General features: G+C 43.3%; 1 protein-coding gene across 2 annotated transcripts; it reads right to left on the reverse strand.

Annotated features, from left to right (window-relative positions):
• Window positions 1-4144: 4144 nt before the first annotated feature.
• Window positions 4145-17130, reverse strand: ARPC3 (actin related protein 2/3 complex subunit 3). 2 transcript variants are annotated; one of them, XM_021719114.1, is made up of 7 exons: window positions 16999-17130; window positions 12744-12843; window positions 9150-9226; window positions 6952-7020; window positions 5946-6072; window positions 5225-5316; window positions 4145-4459 (listed from the first exon to the last, which is right to left on the reverse strand). In XM_021719114.1, the coding sequence occupies exons 1-7, from the start codon at window positions 17002-17004 to the stop codon at window positions 4397-4399; spliced, it is 534 nt and encodes a 177-aa protein (XP_021574789.1). In that variant the 5' UTR covers window positions 17005-17130; the 3' UTR covers window positions 4145-4396. The 2 variants fall into 2 exon arrangements, with proteins under 2 accessions (XP_021574789.1, XP_008069364.1); XM_008071173.1 differs by having other exon boundaries at window positions 5225-5319.

The raw sequence follows: 17130 nt of genomic DNA on the forward strand, positions 1-17130 counted from the left end.
GCCTCAGTCTTCCAGGTAGCTGGAACTACAGGCACACGCCACCACACCTGGCTAATTTTTTGTTATTGTAGAGATGAAGTCTCGCCAAGTTCCCCAGGTTGGTCTCGAATCCGTGGGCTCAGGCAATCCTCTCACCTCGGCCTCCCAAAGTGCTGGGATTATAGGCATGAGCCACTGCACCTGGCCAACAACTGCCTCTTAAAATAAAAAAACATGTAAAGCTGCAACATAGGTGGCAGTGCAGTAACTTCCAAAGGATTTGAGGAACTTCCTGAAACATCTAATTGACAACTTTAATACACCAGGAAATACATGGTCCCATAATAGCTACTTCTGCCAGCCAAATAATGAAAACCTTTTCAATGATAAAAACTGGCCAAATGTAAAAGTGAATGTCATGTAAGAATAGACAATACAGACAGCCCAGAAATAAACCCACACATTTATGGTCAACTGAATCTTGACAAGGAAGTCGATACAATTAAGTAGGGAAAAGAAGTGTTTTTGTTTTGTTTCTTTTTTTAGTCGGAGTCTCACTCTGTCACACAGCCTGGAGTCCAGTGGCACCCTGCTCACGGCCACCACAGCCTCAACCTACTGGGCTCAGGCGATCCTTCTGCCTCAGCCTTCCAAATAACTGGAACTACAGGCGTGCGCCACCACACCTGGCTAGTTTTTTTATTTTTGTTTTTCTTTTATTGTAGAGACGAGGTCTCACCATGTTGCCCAGGCTGGTCTTGAACCCATGGGCTCAGACAACCTTCTCGCCTCCACTTCCCAAAGTGCTGGGATTATAGGCATAGACACCATGCCTGGCAGAAATGTTTTTGACAAATGGTGTTGGACAATTGGATAGCTACAAGCAGAATGAAACTGAACCCCTACCTTGCTTTCTATACAAAAAGAACTCAAAATGGATCAAAGACCTAGAAAAGCTAAAAGTATAAAATGCTTAAAAAAATAGGCATAAATTGACACATTGGATTATGCAATGTCTTCTTAGATATGACATCAAAAGCACAAGCAACCAAAGAAAAAATAGACAAATGGGACTTCACCAAAATTAAAAACCTTTATGCTTAAAAGTACACCAGAAAGAAAGTGGAAAAACCCACAGAATGGGAGAAAAGTTTTGTAAATCATCCATCTGATAAAAATCCAGAGAACTTCTACAATTAAGACAAATAAGCTGGCCGGGCTCGGTAGCTCAGCCTGTAATTCCAGCGCTTTGGGAGGCCGAGGTGAGTGGATTGCCTGGGCCTGAGGGTTCGAGATCCGCCTGGGTAACTTGGCAAGACCTCATCTCTACAATAAATCAAAAATTAGCCAGGCATGGTAGCGCATACCTGTAATTCTGGCTACTTGGAAGGCTGAGGTAGAAGGATCGCCGGAGCCTAGCGGGTCGAGGTTGCGGTGGCCGGGAGTGTGCCACTGAACTCGTCTTGGCCACGGAGTGAGACTCCAACTCAAAAAAAGAAAAAGACAAATAAGCCGAGTAAAAAATGGACAAAGAGCCAGGTGTGGTGGCTCATGCCTGTAATCCCTGCACTTTGGGAGGCAGAGATGAAAGAGTTGCCTAAGTACAGGGGCTCAAGACCAGCCTGGGCAACTTGGAGAGACCTTGACTCTACAATAAATAAAAAAATTAGCTGGGCATGGTGGCACGTGCCTGTAGTTCTAGCTACTTGGAAGACTGAGGTGGAAGGATCGCCTGAGCCCAGTAGGTCGAGGCTGTAGTGGCTGTGAGCATGCCACTGCACTCCAGTCAGGGTGACAGAGTGAGACTCTGACTTTCAAAAAAAAAGAAAAGAAAAAGGCAAAGGATTTGAATGAACTTTCTCCAAAGAAGATATATAAACGGTCAATATTCACATGAAAAGATGCTCAACATTCTTAGTCACTAGAAAAACAAAAATTGGCCGGGCTCAGTAGCTTATCCTGTAATCCTAGCACTTTGGGAGATGGAGGGGAGTGGATTGTCTGAGCCTGCAGGTTCAAGACCAGCCAGGGCAACTTGGCAGGACCTCGTCTCTACAATAAATAAAAAATTAGCCAGGCCTGGTAGTGCACACCTGCAGTTACTTGGAAGGGTGAGGCAGAAGGATTGCCTGAGTCCAGCAGGTCGGCACTGGGGTGGCTGTGAGTGTGCCACTGCACTCCAGCCTGGGTGAAAGAGTGAGACTTTGACTAAAAAAAGAAAAAGAAAAAAACAAAAATCAAAACTACAATGAGATTTCACTTCACACCCACTAGGATAGCAAAAAACAAGTAACAAGTATTGGTAAGATGTGGGAAAATTAGAACTGTCATATATTGCTGGTGGGAATGTAACATAGTGTAGTCACTCTAGAAAAAAGTCTGGGAGATATTCAGAAAGTGAAACACAGAATTACCAGATGATTCAGCAATTCTACTCCTAGGTATATAACCAAGAAAAATGAACACATATGACACAAAAAAAATTTGTATATAGGTACTTGAATGGCATACACTGTTCATAATAGCCAAAAAGTGGAAATAACCCAAATATTCATCAACTGATGGATAAACAAAATGATACATCTATACAATTAAATATTAAACAATATTATTTGGCCATAAAAATAAGTGAAGTTCTGATACATGCTACAGCATAGATGAACTTTGAAGACATTTATGCTAAGTGAAAGAAGCCAGATACAAAAGGACAAATATTGATTCCATATATGTGAATTACCGAGAATAAGCAAATTCAGAGACACAAAGCAGATTCGGGGTTACAAGAGGATAGGGATTATGGGGGAGGGGGACAAAAACCCAAAATTATCTTTCAGAGGGCAGGTCCCTTGTAGTACAGGCTTCCAACAGGTACGTGTTTTAGGAACCCACTGACATCAGTGTACCAACTAGCACTGTTGTGAGAAGCTGCATTCAGCTTCAGGGAAATTCTTTTTTTTTTTTTTTGAGTTGGAGTCTCACTCTGTCGCCCAGACTGGAGTGCAGTGGCCGCTCCCGGCCACCGCAGCCTCGACCTGCTGGGCTCCGGCGATCCTTCTGCCTCAGCCTTCCGAGTAGCCAGAATTACAGGCATGTGCTACCACGCCCGGCTGATTTTTTGATTTATTGTAGAGATGAGGTCTCGCTGCCCAGGCGGGTCTCGAACCCGCGGGCTCAGGCAATCCACTCACCTCAGCCTCCCAAAGGCGTGGGATTACAGGCTGAGCCACCAAGCCCGGCTTGGGAAATTTTTTTTGGAGATCCTTTTAACATGTTTGCCCATTTCATGATAGGCGACTTATGAGTACACCTGCCCACACTGAGCAGTGTTCAGCAGTTTCTGACCAAAAGTGGCGTGACCCCCATGCCCCACCATCCTTATTTACCTGATCTCATCCCAAGCAACTTTTTATTGTTTGCCAATGAAAAAAGCCCTCAAAGGGAAATGCTTTGCTGATGTAGACGAGGTAAAACAAAAAAACACCAGAAGCCTAGAAGGCATCAAAATTGACAAGTGCAAAAACTATTCTGAGCAGTGGAAAAAGCATCCGATAAGTGTTATTGCATCAAACTGGAGAGTACTTTAAAAGTGACTGAAGTTTAAACATGTAAGAATATCCAATTTTTTTTCTTTTTTTTGAGTTGGAGTCTCACTCTGTCGTCCAGACTGGAGTGCAGACTGGATTACAGGCTGAGCCACCAAGCCCGGCTGAATTCTGTATTTTAAAAAGTGGTAAATATTGTGTTATGTATATTTCATTGTATATATACAAAAAAGAAAAAAAAGAGCAAAGGGGCACTGACATGCTATAACATGGGTGACCTTGAAAAACATTATGTGAAAAGTCAGGCACAAAAGGCAGCATATTATATTAAAAAATTTCATCATAAATGAATTATCCAGAATAAGCAAATTCATAGAGACAGAAAGTAGATTAGTACTGGGGGGAGGGGGGAAGGGGAAGACGGTTAGGGAGGAATGGGTGGCTGCTGAAGAGCACAGAAACAGTTTTTGGACATGCACTGGGATTTGTGGCGATGGTTGCAAAACTTTACGTATATACTATAAAAAGTGACTGTGCACTTTGAAAGGGTGTTATGCGAATTTTATCTCAAAACAATTTTTTAAGTGAATGTCAAAAATAAGCAATAAAACTTTTCTGACCCATTGGAATGTTAGAAATTTCTTTATTATTACTTACTCTTATTAAGCACCAGCTTAATACTGCAGGAAATTTCAAGTCACCCTTCCCAACCCACTTTCCACCCCACCACCCAGACTCTTGATCAAAAGCTTTAAGTAAAGACGTGCTCTTCTCTCTTCTGTATAAAACTTTATGAAATGAAGGCAAAGGACTTTGTACATCTTGCTGGAAAATGCTGCCCAGGGTTCTGGAGATGGTGGCTGCCCAGGCCCCCTTCACTGTCCGGGTCCTGAAAGACTCTTGTTCATGAACTGCCTCTTCACAAAGCAAGTCCACCACTAACCAGGGGCAACAGAGAATGAACAGTGGGAGGTCAAATCACAGTACGTCAAGGTAAGGTCAGAATTCAAACGTATTTAATGATAAAATATAGTATTAGCCTGTCATCTCTTACAATATGAACTCCCCAAAGGTAGCCAGGTGAAGTGGCTCATGCCTGTAATCTCAGCACTTTGGGAGGCCAAGGCGAGAGGATTACCTGAGTCCACAGGTTCAAGACCAGCCTGGGCAAGACTGCGTCTCTACAATAAGCCAAAAATTTAGCTGGGCATGGTAGCGAGCACCTGTGGTTCCAGATACTTGGAAGGCTGAGGCAGAAGGATCGCCTGAGCCCAGCAGGTTGAGGCTGTTATGGCCATGAGCGTGCTACTGCATTCCAGCCTGGGTGACAGAGTGATACTGCTACTCAGAAAAAAAAAAACTCCCCGAAGGTACATGTAAAATTTTCTTTTCTAGATTCACAGGTCACTCAAAATTACGACAAAAAATCAATGAAATAGATCCAAGATATCTCACACAAAAAACCTGTTCTATGAGTTTACAAAGTCCCAACATAAGAACACAGCTAAACTTTTCTTACTATAGGCAATTCATTATTCAGTGTAATTCAGTAAACTCCTATTGCACACTAAACACATATTCCGAGTTAAGCAACACTGCAATGCAGAAACTAAAGTATCCTTGTAATGGAAGACGGTGTGCTTAAAGGCGGCTATAGGATAAAAGGTGATTTACCAACTAAATTGGTAAGAAGAGGGTCCTACCTTGCTGGGTTTATCATTCTGAGGGTCGAAAACTTTCTCACAAAGTCTCAGTCCAGTCTCTTGCCTTAGCTGTTGTAAGTAGCCTCTCATCACTTCTAAAATAGAACCAAAAAATTGTATTTGAGAATACATCCCAAATGTGTTGGTTGCAGGTCTGGACATTGACCTTTGTAATTCATTTGTAGACATTAACACAGGATAAAAAATAGAAATGACAGTCCAAATGGTTTTATAACTATAATCACCTTTTTTTTTTTTTTTTTTTGAGTTGGAGTCTCATTCTGTCACCCAGACTGGAGTGCAGCCTCAACCTGCTGGGCTCCGGCGATCCTTCCGCCTCAGCCTTCCAAGTAGCCGGAATTACAGGTGCGTGCTACCACGCCAAGCTGATTTTTTGATTTATTGTAGAGATGAGGTCTCACCTGCCCAGGCGGGTCACGAACCCGTGGGCTCAGGCAACCCACTCACCTCAGCCTCCCAAAGGCGCGGGATTACATGCTGAGCCACAGAGCCCGGCTACTATAATCATTTTGGTTCAAAAGATTCTCTGCAAATCATACTGTTGCCAAGAATCTTTTATGAAAAGTGACTAATAAGACAGTTTACTTCCTAATGACCCACTCTCAATCTGTATACCAATCAAGGCAAGAAAAGGAGGGGGCAGGAAGTCAAATGTGGAAAATCATGTGCCATAGAGGGAGGAGAGAGGCCCTGCTCTTACCATCTTCCTGTTTGTTTGCAGGCTTGGCATAAATTGCATTAAGCGGAAAACCGGGCTCTCCAGGAATGGGAAAATTAGTGATTCCCAGTGTATACATTTCTTTCTCGCCTTGGCTTTTGGAATTGCACTTGAAAAAAAAAAGTTATACACATATATATTTTATAGGGAAAATAATAATTCAATTCAAATTGCAAATTTTTAGTCTAAGTAACTAAGGCTGGAGTATGATTTTTCACATGTCCTTTTACAATCTAGTAAAGCCCTTCTCAGAACAATGTTTTAAATGAATTAAATAAATAGAATTATAGGAGAAACCAGTTATAGTGAAATACATTAATTAAAATATTAGAAATCAAATGTATAATATAGTCATATAGTCATACAGTGTCTTTATTAATGCATTAAATAACAAGATCTAGCAGTGGACCTAATAACTGCATTTTGAAGTAGTGATGAGTACACAAAATTTCAAAGTATCTTCAACTCTAATATAATATGAAGATATCATAAATTCTACTGGGGAAAAATTCACAGGTATTGCTAATACTACCATGGGTTGTTGCTTACATTAATAATTGAAGTAAATGCTACATTTCAGTTAGAGGTTAGAAAAATGCAATTTTTTTCCTATTCAAGTTCAGAATTCTACCCTTGGACCCTAGGTTAAGAACCCCTGAGCCAAGAGCTTAAAAGGAATTTCTTTTATATATATATGTGCATATATACATGTATATATATATATAGCATAAAAGGAATTTCTTCGTCAAGATGTCTGAGTTGAGAAAATATTTGCAAAATCTTAAAGCAGAGCCATCTTTATCTTTGTGTCAGTCAACTACACTATGAGTTCAGAGAACTATACTCACATTTTCCTCTTAAGTCCCTCCTCTAAATAAGAGAAAATATTTTACTTGTCTTTAAAGTCTCAATAAATCTAGATGGCTAGAGGGATAAATACCTATCAGTAATTTGTTTTCCTGATATATGATCATATACATTTAATTACCTTTTGGAGTTTCTTCAGACACTCAGAAATGTAGAGAGTTATATATATCAAGGTCCTATCAGCTTCATTCTACAGGGAAGAAAAGAAAATGTAAAACAGTCCTCATCAAAACATGACAATCATGTGCAATAAATGAACGCAATCTCTGTCTTTGTTAATCTACTGAAAAGTGAGAGGGCACAGCTACTATAACACCAAAAATTCCCATTCTCTAAATGCACAGTCGTCTCAAGCTCCCTTTCTGTCCACTCCTGGGAGGGGGCCACCAGCTTCTGCCCCAAGCTGTGTGGCTGTTCTTGTTCTTCTTGGCTCCCTTGCCCTGTGGTTCCTGAGGACTGTGCCAACAGTTCCTCACTCTGTGTAGGAGGGAGAAGTAACAAAGCTGCCTGCAAAACCTGAGGTGCACCATATGGTTGGCTAATTTCTGAAAACCTTTTCATTTCAGGATCTCTGCCGAGAACAGAAACATTCATTAAGCCAAAGGAGGAAGCAATTATTTCACATGTGACTCATTGGTGAAGAACTCCATAAGCCCAACATCTTGACCTAACCAAAAGGAAATGTGGAGAGGATGAACAGATGCCGATAAGATGCGGCATGTACTTCAAGCCCAATTTTACAGATTTATGGTCAACCCTCCCAACTACACATTTCCCTAATTTTAAGACAATCATCATATTTGGGAAAGAATGGAATGTGGCAGAATTATATTTATTTACACCCATTATAATACAACACTTAGACCACACATTAGATATAGAAAACACTCTTAGTATTACAGAATGTTCAGACTATAATTTGTACACTGAGTCTACAGATAAAGATTTCACACTCTGTTTGACTCTAAGAGGTCAAAATTTGGCCAGGAAAGGTTGAAATTCCAGATTTCAGAATATCATCAAGGCAATCCACTGACATTCCCTGTACCTCACTCAGAGCAGGAGCTCAGAGAACTTTGTTTTTCATTACCACCCCCTTTCTCCATCACCCCCTTCCACTTGACCACTCTCCTCATAGGAACTAAGAGAATGGGAAAGAAGGTGGCTCAGAGAAGGGTCAGGGTCATTCAAGTTTATTTCTCCGTTTCAGGTTTAGGGCACAGAAAAACATAAAAAATTAACACAGCAAGTAGGACTTTTTTTTTTTTGAGTTGGAGTCTCACTCTGTCACCCAGACTGGAGTGCAGTGGCCCGCTCCCGGACACTGCAGCCTCAACCTGCTGGGCTCCGGAGATCCTTCTGCCTCAGCCTTCCAAGTAGCTGGAACTACAGGCATGTACTACCATGCCCGGCTAATTTTTTGATTTACTGTAGAGATGAGGTCTCACCAAGTTGCCTAGGCAGGTCTCGAACCCGTGGGCTCAGGCAATCCACTCACCTCAGCCTCCCAAAGCGAGGGATTACAGGCTGAGCCACCAAGCCCGGCTAAGTAGGACTTTTTGATGATGGATTAATTCTAAACTGGCACATGGGAGGTGCTTAATTAACACTGAATAAATAAAGATGTATCTAGACCTGGGTCAGAAAGTAAATATTTTAATGGTTCTGTGGGCCATATAGCTTTTGTCACAAGTACTCAACTTTGCTGTTGTAGTGGGAAAACAGTTTATAGACAATATATAAACAAATGATCATGGTTGTGTTCCAACAAAACTTTACAAAAAGAGATGATGGACCAGATTTGACCCTTAGGTTATAGTTTGCCAACCCCCAGTGTAGACTTTGGAGGAAAAAAAGAAATATTTATACAGAGCCTAATGTTAGGCAGTTCTCTGGAATTTATTTATTTATTCATTGAGTCAGAGTCTCACTCTATTGCCCAGGCTGGAGTGCAGTGGCACACTCACGGCTGCTACTGCCTTGACCTGTAGTGCTCAGACAATCCCTCTGCCTCAGCCTTCCAAGTAGCTGGAACTATAAGCGTACACCACCACACCTGGCTAATTTTTTATTAGTTGAAGAAACAAGGTCTTGCCAAGTTGTCTAGGCTGGTCCTGAACCCCTGGACTCAGGCAATACTCTTGCCTCGGCCTCCCAAAGTGCTGGGATAACAGGCATGAACCACCATACTTGGTCTGCTCTGGAATTTAAAAATCACACCCTCATTTCCTTTTATTTTCTCCTCACAGCAACCCTAACTATGACAGACATTATTCCCATCACAAAACAAAGTTAAATATCATAAGCTTTGTAGTTTACCTTAATTTCATAGTTTTTGAAGAAGACATTGGCCTTGAAGTAATAGATGGCTTCATCTACAATGTCTGTATCTTTTGCTAAGTAGGACACAGGGGGAAGGAGGGCAGAAAACATTAGCCAAATGTAAAACACAATACCTATAAAGACTATAAAGAAAAAAAATAAAAGCTCAATTGTCAAGAGTTTTGGAGCTGGATAAAATAAAATGAGGCTACTGACATAAGTCTTTAGAAACAATTCCTAGAAAAGTATATGGTCTTACAGTTGTGTTGTTTTTGTAAAAATTATACATGCTCATTAGAAAGTCAATCAATACGATTGTTTTTCCGTTTTTTTTTTTAGAGACAGGGTCTCAACTGTGTACCCCAGGCTGGAGTGTAGAGGTATAATCATAGCTCACTGCAACCTCGAACTTTGGGTCTCAAGCAACCAACCTGCCTCAGCCTTCCAAGTAGCTGGGGCTATAGGTGCATATCACCACATCCAACTAACTAAAAAAAATTTTTTTTAGGGATGAGGGTCTCATTATGTTGCCTAGGCTGTCTCAAACTACTGACCTCAAGCAATCTCTCCTGCCTCAGCCTCTTGAGTAGCTGAGATTACAGGCACAAGCCATAGCAGTCAGCCAAAAAAAAAAAAAAAAATTTTTTTTTTGAGTCAGAGACTCACTCTGTCACCTAGGCTGGAGGGCAGTGGCACGCCCACATCCACTGCAGCCTTGACCTGCTGGGCTCAGGTGATCCTTCCATTTCAGCCTTCTAAGTAGCTGGAACTACAGACATACAACATCATGCCCGGCTAATTTTTCTTGATTTATTGTAGAGATGAGGTCTCGCCAAGGTGCCCAGGCTGGTCTTGAGCCCGTGGGCTCAGGCAATCCTCTCACCTCGCTGGGCCTCCCAAAGTGTTGGGATTATAGACATGAGTCACCATGCTTGGCCTTTTTTTCTCTTTTAATTGTCACCTTAGGCAGGGTGCAGTGGCTCAGCCCGTAATCCCAGCACTTTGGGAGGCTGAGGCGAGAGGACTGCCTATGCCTGGGGGTTCAAAACCAGCATGGGCAACTCGGTGAGACCTCGTCTCTATAATAAATCACAAAAACTAGCTGGGTGTGGTGGTGTGTGTCTGTAGTTCCAGCTACTTAGAAGGCTGAGGCGGAATGCCTGAGCCCAACAGGTTGAGGCTGCAGCAGCCATGAGCGTGCCACTGCACTCCAGCCTGTGCAGCAAGACTGAGACTCCAACTCAAAAAAAAAAAAAAAAAAAAGTCACCCTAAATCCCATTACCCAGGAATAACTACTATTAACATTTGGTGAACATCATTCAAAACTTCTCTCAATGCATTTATAAAAATAGACTGAGACATAGATAGACTAACAAAACACTTCTTAAAAATAAGTTATTCAATATAATTTTATATGAATTTACATACATATAAAACATCGTTTCAGGGAGAAAATCTCTCATTGAGGAACATGTTGGGACTCAGCTATATATCTTTCTTTTTATGAAAACTATGACTTAAAATATACTTGTACAAGCTGTTCTAGGTGGCTATAGACTGAGAAAAGCCAGAAATACTGTCTTAACAAAGACAGATCTCATGACACAATTTCTTTGGCAATTTTTTGCTTTCCTTTTTTATTTTAAAAAGGTCAAAATCCCAGGGTCTTGATATCCGGCAGCCGGTTCCAGCAATGCTGAGACAGTTATTTATATTTCTTGTCCATGATTGCTATCCTTCTCACATAGCAGAAATGCAAAGTAACCCTGAAGATTTTGGACTCTGCAATTCAGTTGTTTTCATCCCAGCTTGTTCCTCTGTTGAAGAATTTCAACGGAACTCTAACTCTAGACTTGTATTCCTTACCATCTATTTTCTTATCTGTGAAAAGAAAACTTCCTTACAGGATTCAACAGTGTTTAAAAAAACTGGCTAGTTCTTCTAAATGCAGTGACAACAGGGGGCAGAGGCCATAGGATTCAGAACTTAGAAGAGTACTTGGCACATAAAAGGCATTCACAAGATATTTGTTAAATATAAATGAACTAACATGATTGATGCTAAATTATTTAGCTCACAGAACAGTCTTCCATTCCAACTCAGTTCTAATCCAGTCCCCTAGGGAAGAACAACAAGGTCATTTCTTGTCCACAGAAACCATGAAGATCTGGTTTCTTAGGATTTCATTCTCTCTTGAGAGCTCCCAAATTGCAAAGGTGATACTTAGATTTAGTATATTCTTAGTCAACTGTGTCTTCCAATATTCTATATGATATTTGTAACCATCTGTAAAGGGTTCTTATCAAGGAGTCTAGAGCCAACATTGATTCTTATTCTTCCTTTGACTGCAATTTTCTTTCAGGTTATTTTTCTTCTTTCCCAGTCTGTCTTTTTGCATCTGTTTCTTTTTCTCAGAATCAAGTAGGGTCTGTGGTGATTCACCAAATTTATTAAGTTTACTGAGCTTTCAACTGGTGTTGAAAACAAAATTAAATTAAGAAGAGGTCAAGTCAAACAGTCTCGCAGAGGAATGGAGATGGGTACAAAATTGGTAATTAAAACCATGGTTTTAGAAATCATGAATGGAACTCAGTTTATATCCTCGCTGGGTGCAGGGATACCATGCCTAATATAATACAGATTATACTGTTGGCAGAACATCTCTTAATGTGTCAGAAGACTCTCACAGTGACTTAAAAAGAATGAGGCTTTCTGAACAGTAAGAAGTGTTTCAAAAAGCAGAGTTCCAAATAAATAAATAAATAAATAAGTACCAAGAAGAAGCAAAGAAATAAAATTCAGAAAAGCAAGAGTAGAAACGAGCAATGTCACATAGTGCACAAAAGACCAAGACTGAGGTATTACTAAAAAGGAAAATCCTAAAGAATGGATCAAGGAAGTAGATTTAAATGGGGAAAAGGTTAAAATACATTTTTCTTTTTTGAGTTGGAGTCTCACTCTTTGGCCCAGGTTGGAGTGCAATGGCACACTCATGGCTACTGCAGCCTCGACCTGCTGGGCTCAGGTGATTCTTCCATTTCAGCCTTCCAAGTAGTTGAACTACAGGAGCATGCCACCATGCCCAACTAACTTGATTTATTGTAGAGATGAGGTCTCACTAATTGCCCAGGCTGGTCTTGAACCCCTGAGCTCAGGCAACCCTCTCGCTTCATCCTCCCAAAATGCTGGGATTATAGGCATGAGCTACCACACCCAGCTTAAAATACTTTTTGCTTGTTGTTTCCAGCTTGATGACAGAAAAAGTTGGGAACATGGCATTGTATCGAGCTAGCAACATTAGATTAGTATGAAAGAATAGTGATTACAGGAACAGTGTTCAGAATTAAGCACATTTCCCCTTTCCTTTCAATGAAATATACTGGAGAAATTAGAAGCAATAATATAGTTTCCTATAAAACGTAACACATAACCACAATCCTGGGAGGTCTAGAACACAATATTTACCAAGCAGACAGAAAGCACAAGAGCAATCTGAGGCAAAAGATGGAGTTAAAATTTCCCTGATTTGATATTGCTTGAGGGTTGCTAGGCATTTCATACCAAAATTGGAAATATGGGTTCAGACTTACTCTCTCTAGGTGCAGGTCCTTTGAACTGACTTCTGATAGGTAACAGTGCCATGTTTCCGATGAGCTTGGTGTCAGGGTCCATGAGAGAAGAGTGGTAAGCCTGTAGTGGCAAGCCAGGTGAGAACACAGATGAGAAAGAGAGCAAATGGGCAGATAAGTACATTCCCTCAAGGGAAAAAAGAGCAATCCACCAAGATTAACCAGCGAAGGGAGAAGTGATGGCAGCAGCAACATGCTGGAGCTGGCTCTTTCTGGCTCAGAAAATCAGTGATTACAAGTTTGAGGCATTTTGTCTTGTTTTGTTGAGGATACAGTCATTCTCAAAAAAAAATTTTTTTTGAGTCAGGGTCATACTCTGTTGCCCAGACTGGAGTACAGTGGCATGATCGTGGCTCACGGCAGCCTCCAACCCTTGGGCTCAAGTGATCCTCCTGTGTCAGTCTCCTGAGTAGCTGGGACTACTACAAAAACGCATCACCACACTTGACTAATTTTTAAAATTTTTTGTAGAGATGAGGTCTCACCATGTTTCCCAGGCTGGTCTCGAACTCCTGGCTCAAATGATCCTCCTGTCTCCACCTCCCAAAGTGCTGGGATTAAGGTGTGAGCCATCAAGCACCAGCTCAAAAATTAAATTACATAAACTTACAAGTAAATAAATTCTACTAAAAATAAAGGTAATATGTATTCATCACTTCCTAACTTTAAAAAATTACATTTTACCATTGTTTATGTTTGTTTTTTGTTGTTTTTTGAGTTGGAGTCTCACTCCGTCGCCCAGACTGGAGTGCAGTGGCCGCTCCCAGCCACCGCAGCCTCGACCTGCTGGGCTCCGGCGATCCTTCTGCCTCAGCCTTCCAAGTAGCTGGAACAGGTGTGCGCTACCACGCCCGGCTTATTTTTTGATTTATTGTAGAGATGAGGTCTCGCCAAGTTGCCCAGGCGGGTCTCGAACCTGTGGGCTCAGGCAATCCACTCACCTCAGCCTCCCAAAGGCGCAGGATTATAGGCTGAGCCACCGAGCCCAGCTTGTTTATGTTCTTAAGGGTACCATGTAACAGGCGCTACTGTGCATCCCTACCAAGTCCACGTTCAGTGACATCACCTTGGTAACTGGTGGGAGTATTTCCACTACAGAAAGGCAAACATCATCTAAATCAGGATTCCCACTCCCCAGCTAAACCAGGCCCAAGCACCAGCTTTAGAGCTTTACTACTTCCTGGCTTTGGCCAAAAAATCAATTTTCTTTTCTTTTCTTTTTTCTTTTGAGTTGTAATCTCACTCTGTTGCCCAGGCTGGAGCGCAGTGGTACACTCACGGCCACCCCAGCGCCGACCTGCTGGGCTCAGGTGACTCTTCCGCCTCAGCCTTCCAAGTAGCAGAACTATAAGCGCGCACCACCACGCCAGGCTAATTTTTGATGTATTGTAGAGAGAAGGTCTTGCCAAGTTGCCCGGGCTGGTCTCGAACCCGTGGGCTCAGGCAATCCACTCGCCTCGGCCTCCCAAAGTGCTGGGATTACAGGCTGAGCCACCGAGCCTGGCCCACTTTTCTTTTCTTAGTCTGTTTCCACATATGTAAAATGAGGAGCTATATACTGCTTTCAGGTGTGAGTTAAAGGAAAGGGAGTAAAATCACATTTATGAGCCCATTTGTATGCTGATTCCTAGTTCTAGTTTCTATGAGATATGTATTTTTTTATGTCTTATAGATGAACCCCATTTATATATTTACTCATTTACCTAATGATTGCTAAGCACCTTCTCCGTCAAGATACCATGATACAGTGATATACAGATCAGTACGGCTCTTGTACCGAACAACATTCAGGCCAGTGCCGGGCTCGGTGGCTCAGCATGTAATCCCGCGCCTTTGGGAGGCTGAGGTGAGTGCACTGCCTGAGCCTGCGGGTTTGAGATCCGCTTGGGCAACTTGGCGAGACCTCATCTCTACAATTAAAAAAAAACAAAAAAATAGCCGGGTGTAGTAGCGCACTCCTGTAGTTCCAGCTACTTGTAAGGCTGGGGTGGAAGGATTGCTGGAGCCCAGCAGGTCGAGGCTGCGGTGGCCGGAGCGGCCACTGCACTCCAGTCTGGGTGACAGAGTGAGATTCCAACTCAAAGAAAAAAAAAGAAAAACATTCAGGCCAAAGGAGGAGGAGGACGTAGAATAGGTAATCACAGAGAAAGCCCAGGGCGCGTTACGTGCAACTTGAATGAGCCAGGACTTTAGAGTGCTGTCTTAAAATGTGCCTTTACTGGCCCCAGCATGGTGACTCCTGCCTACAATTCCAGCATTTTGGGAGGCCAAGGTGAAAGGACTGCCTGAGTCCACAGGTTCAAGACCAGCCTCGGCAACTTGGCGAGACCTCATCTCTACAATAAATAAATTAGCTGGGTGTGGTGATGTGTGTCTGTAGTTCTGGCTACTTGTAAGGCTGAGGTGAAAGGATCGCCTGAGCCCAGCAGGTCAAGGCTGTGGTGGCTGTGAGTGTCACTGCACTCACTCAGCCTGGGCAACGGACTGAGACTCCAATTAAAAAAAAAAATAGCCTATACTATCAGTACGCAACCCTGAGCAAGTTTCTTTCTTTCTTTCTTAAGCTGGAACTACAGGCGTGTGCTACCACACCTGGCTAATATTTTTAAAATTTATTATAGAGACAAGGTTTCGCCAAGTTGCCCAGGCTGTTCTCAAACCTGTGGGCTCAGGCAATCCACTTGCCTCGGCCTCCCAAAGTGCTGGGATTATCGGCTGATCCACCGAGCCCGGCTCTGAGCAAGTTTCTTAACTTCTGAGCCTCAGTTTTCTGCAAAATAGGAACAAGAACAGTATCTATTTCAAAGGGTCTGTGATTAAATGGGAAAATTTACAAAGTGTGTAGCTGAAGGCCTGCTTGGCACTCAGGAGTCAAATGATAACTACAGGATTTACAAAACAGGTAACTATGGCTTGCTCTTTTTCATCACAGGTAATGCTTTATCTAAAGCAGCCTCCACTCTCCCTTAACCAGTCACTGTCTTGTTATCCATCTGTTTCCTTCATGGAGTTTGTCACTCCCTGAAACTACTTTATCCCCTTTATTTATGTTTACAGGTAGATTGTCTTGTCTCCTGCCTTGAACATATGCTCCTTAAGAGCAGGGATTTATAGGCCTTATCCAGGGCTATCACACTGCTGGACAGGCAGTAGGTGCTCAGCAATGTTTGTTGAAAACAATGTATGAAGCTGGACACAGTGACTCATGCCCATAATCCCAGCACTCTAGGAGGCGGAAGTGAGAGGACTGCCCAGGCAACTTGTTGAGGCCTCCTCTCTACAATAAATAAAAATGAGCTGGGCGTGGTGGCACGTGCCTGTAGTTCCAGCTACTTGGGATGCTGAGGCAGAAGGATTGCCTGAGCCCAGCAGGTCGAGGCTGCGGTGGCCGTGAGCGTGTCGCTGTCCTCCAGCCTGGGTAACAGAGTGAGACTTTACACACAACACACACACACACACAGTCATGTATGAATAATCAATCGGGTAACAGAGTGAGACTTTACACACACACACAGTCATGTATGAATAATCAATCGCACGTTACTGAACCACCTTTTTTCTAATTTGCAAAATGGAGACCCCGACGGTGATAAATCCACCCTACACACTGGATGCCAGAAATTAGGGACAACCAGACTGTCACCAACGTTTACTCTCAAAGATGCCCACGGAAACGGAAGCATCTGGAAACCTGGCACCGATGCTGAGTCTGCCCTGAAGGCCCTACACACAGCTGGCTCGGTGGGTGGCCGCCACGGCGGGGCGACACGAGAAGTCGGGGAGTGGGTTCCGACGGATGACAAAGAACTGAGCGTGCAGATGACAAAGAGCTGGGGGTGGGGGACCCGCCCCCGGGGCGGAGGAGGAAGTGGGCCCAACAGAAAAAGCGGAAGCTGGACTCTAGGCTCGGAACATGGAAAGCGCAGCCCTTGGCCTCTCAGCTCTAGTGAGGCTTTGGGATCCTTGCCGGACTCGGGGGCAGGTAAGGGGCGAGAGGAGGGGGCTGGAATTGGAAAAGTGAGGACGGAGAGGCTCGGGAGGCCTCCACACACCCCGGGACTCTCCCCACTCTCTCGCGCCCCCGTCCCCGCGTAGCTGACACCCCTGGGCCGCCCTAATCCCACCGCGACCGGCCCCTTCGCCTCTTCCTCTAGTAGGCTCCCGCCTCCTTTGCCCAGTCCCCGCCGTCTTCCCAGACCCTGGCTCGAACCCTCACCGGCATCTTGGCAGCGCCCGGGTTTCGACCCAGAGGAGCAGGTTCGAGTTAGAGGGCGACGCTTCCGGTCTGGCGGCCTGGGCGGAGTAGGCAGAAGTGAGCCGGAAGGGGAGGGCGCAGCGCTTCCGGCCT

The sequence above is a fragment of the Carlito syrichta genome, unplaced genomic scaffold (genome assembly GCF_000164805.1).
Source record: "Carlito syrichta isolate Samal-C Ts95f unplaced genomic scaffold, Tarsius_syrichta-2.0.1 Scaffold314146, whole genome shotgun sequence".
In the NCBI taxonomy this organism is placed as follows: domain Eukaryota; kingdom Metazoa; phylum Chordata; class Mammalia; order Primates; family Tarsiidae; genus Carlito; species Carlito syrichta.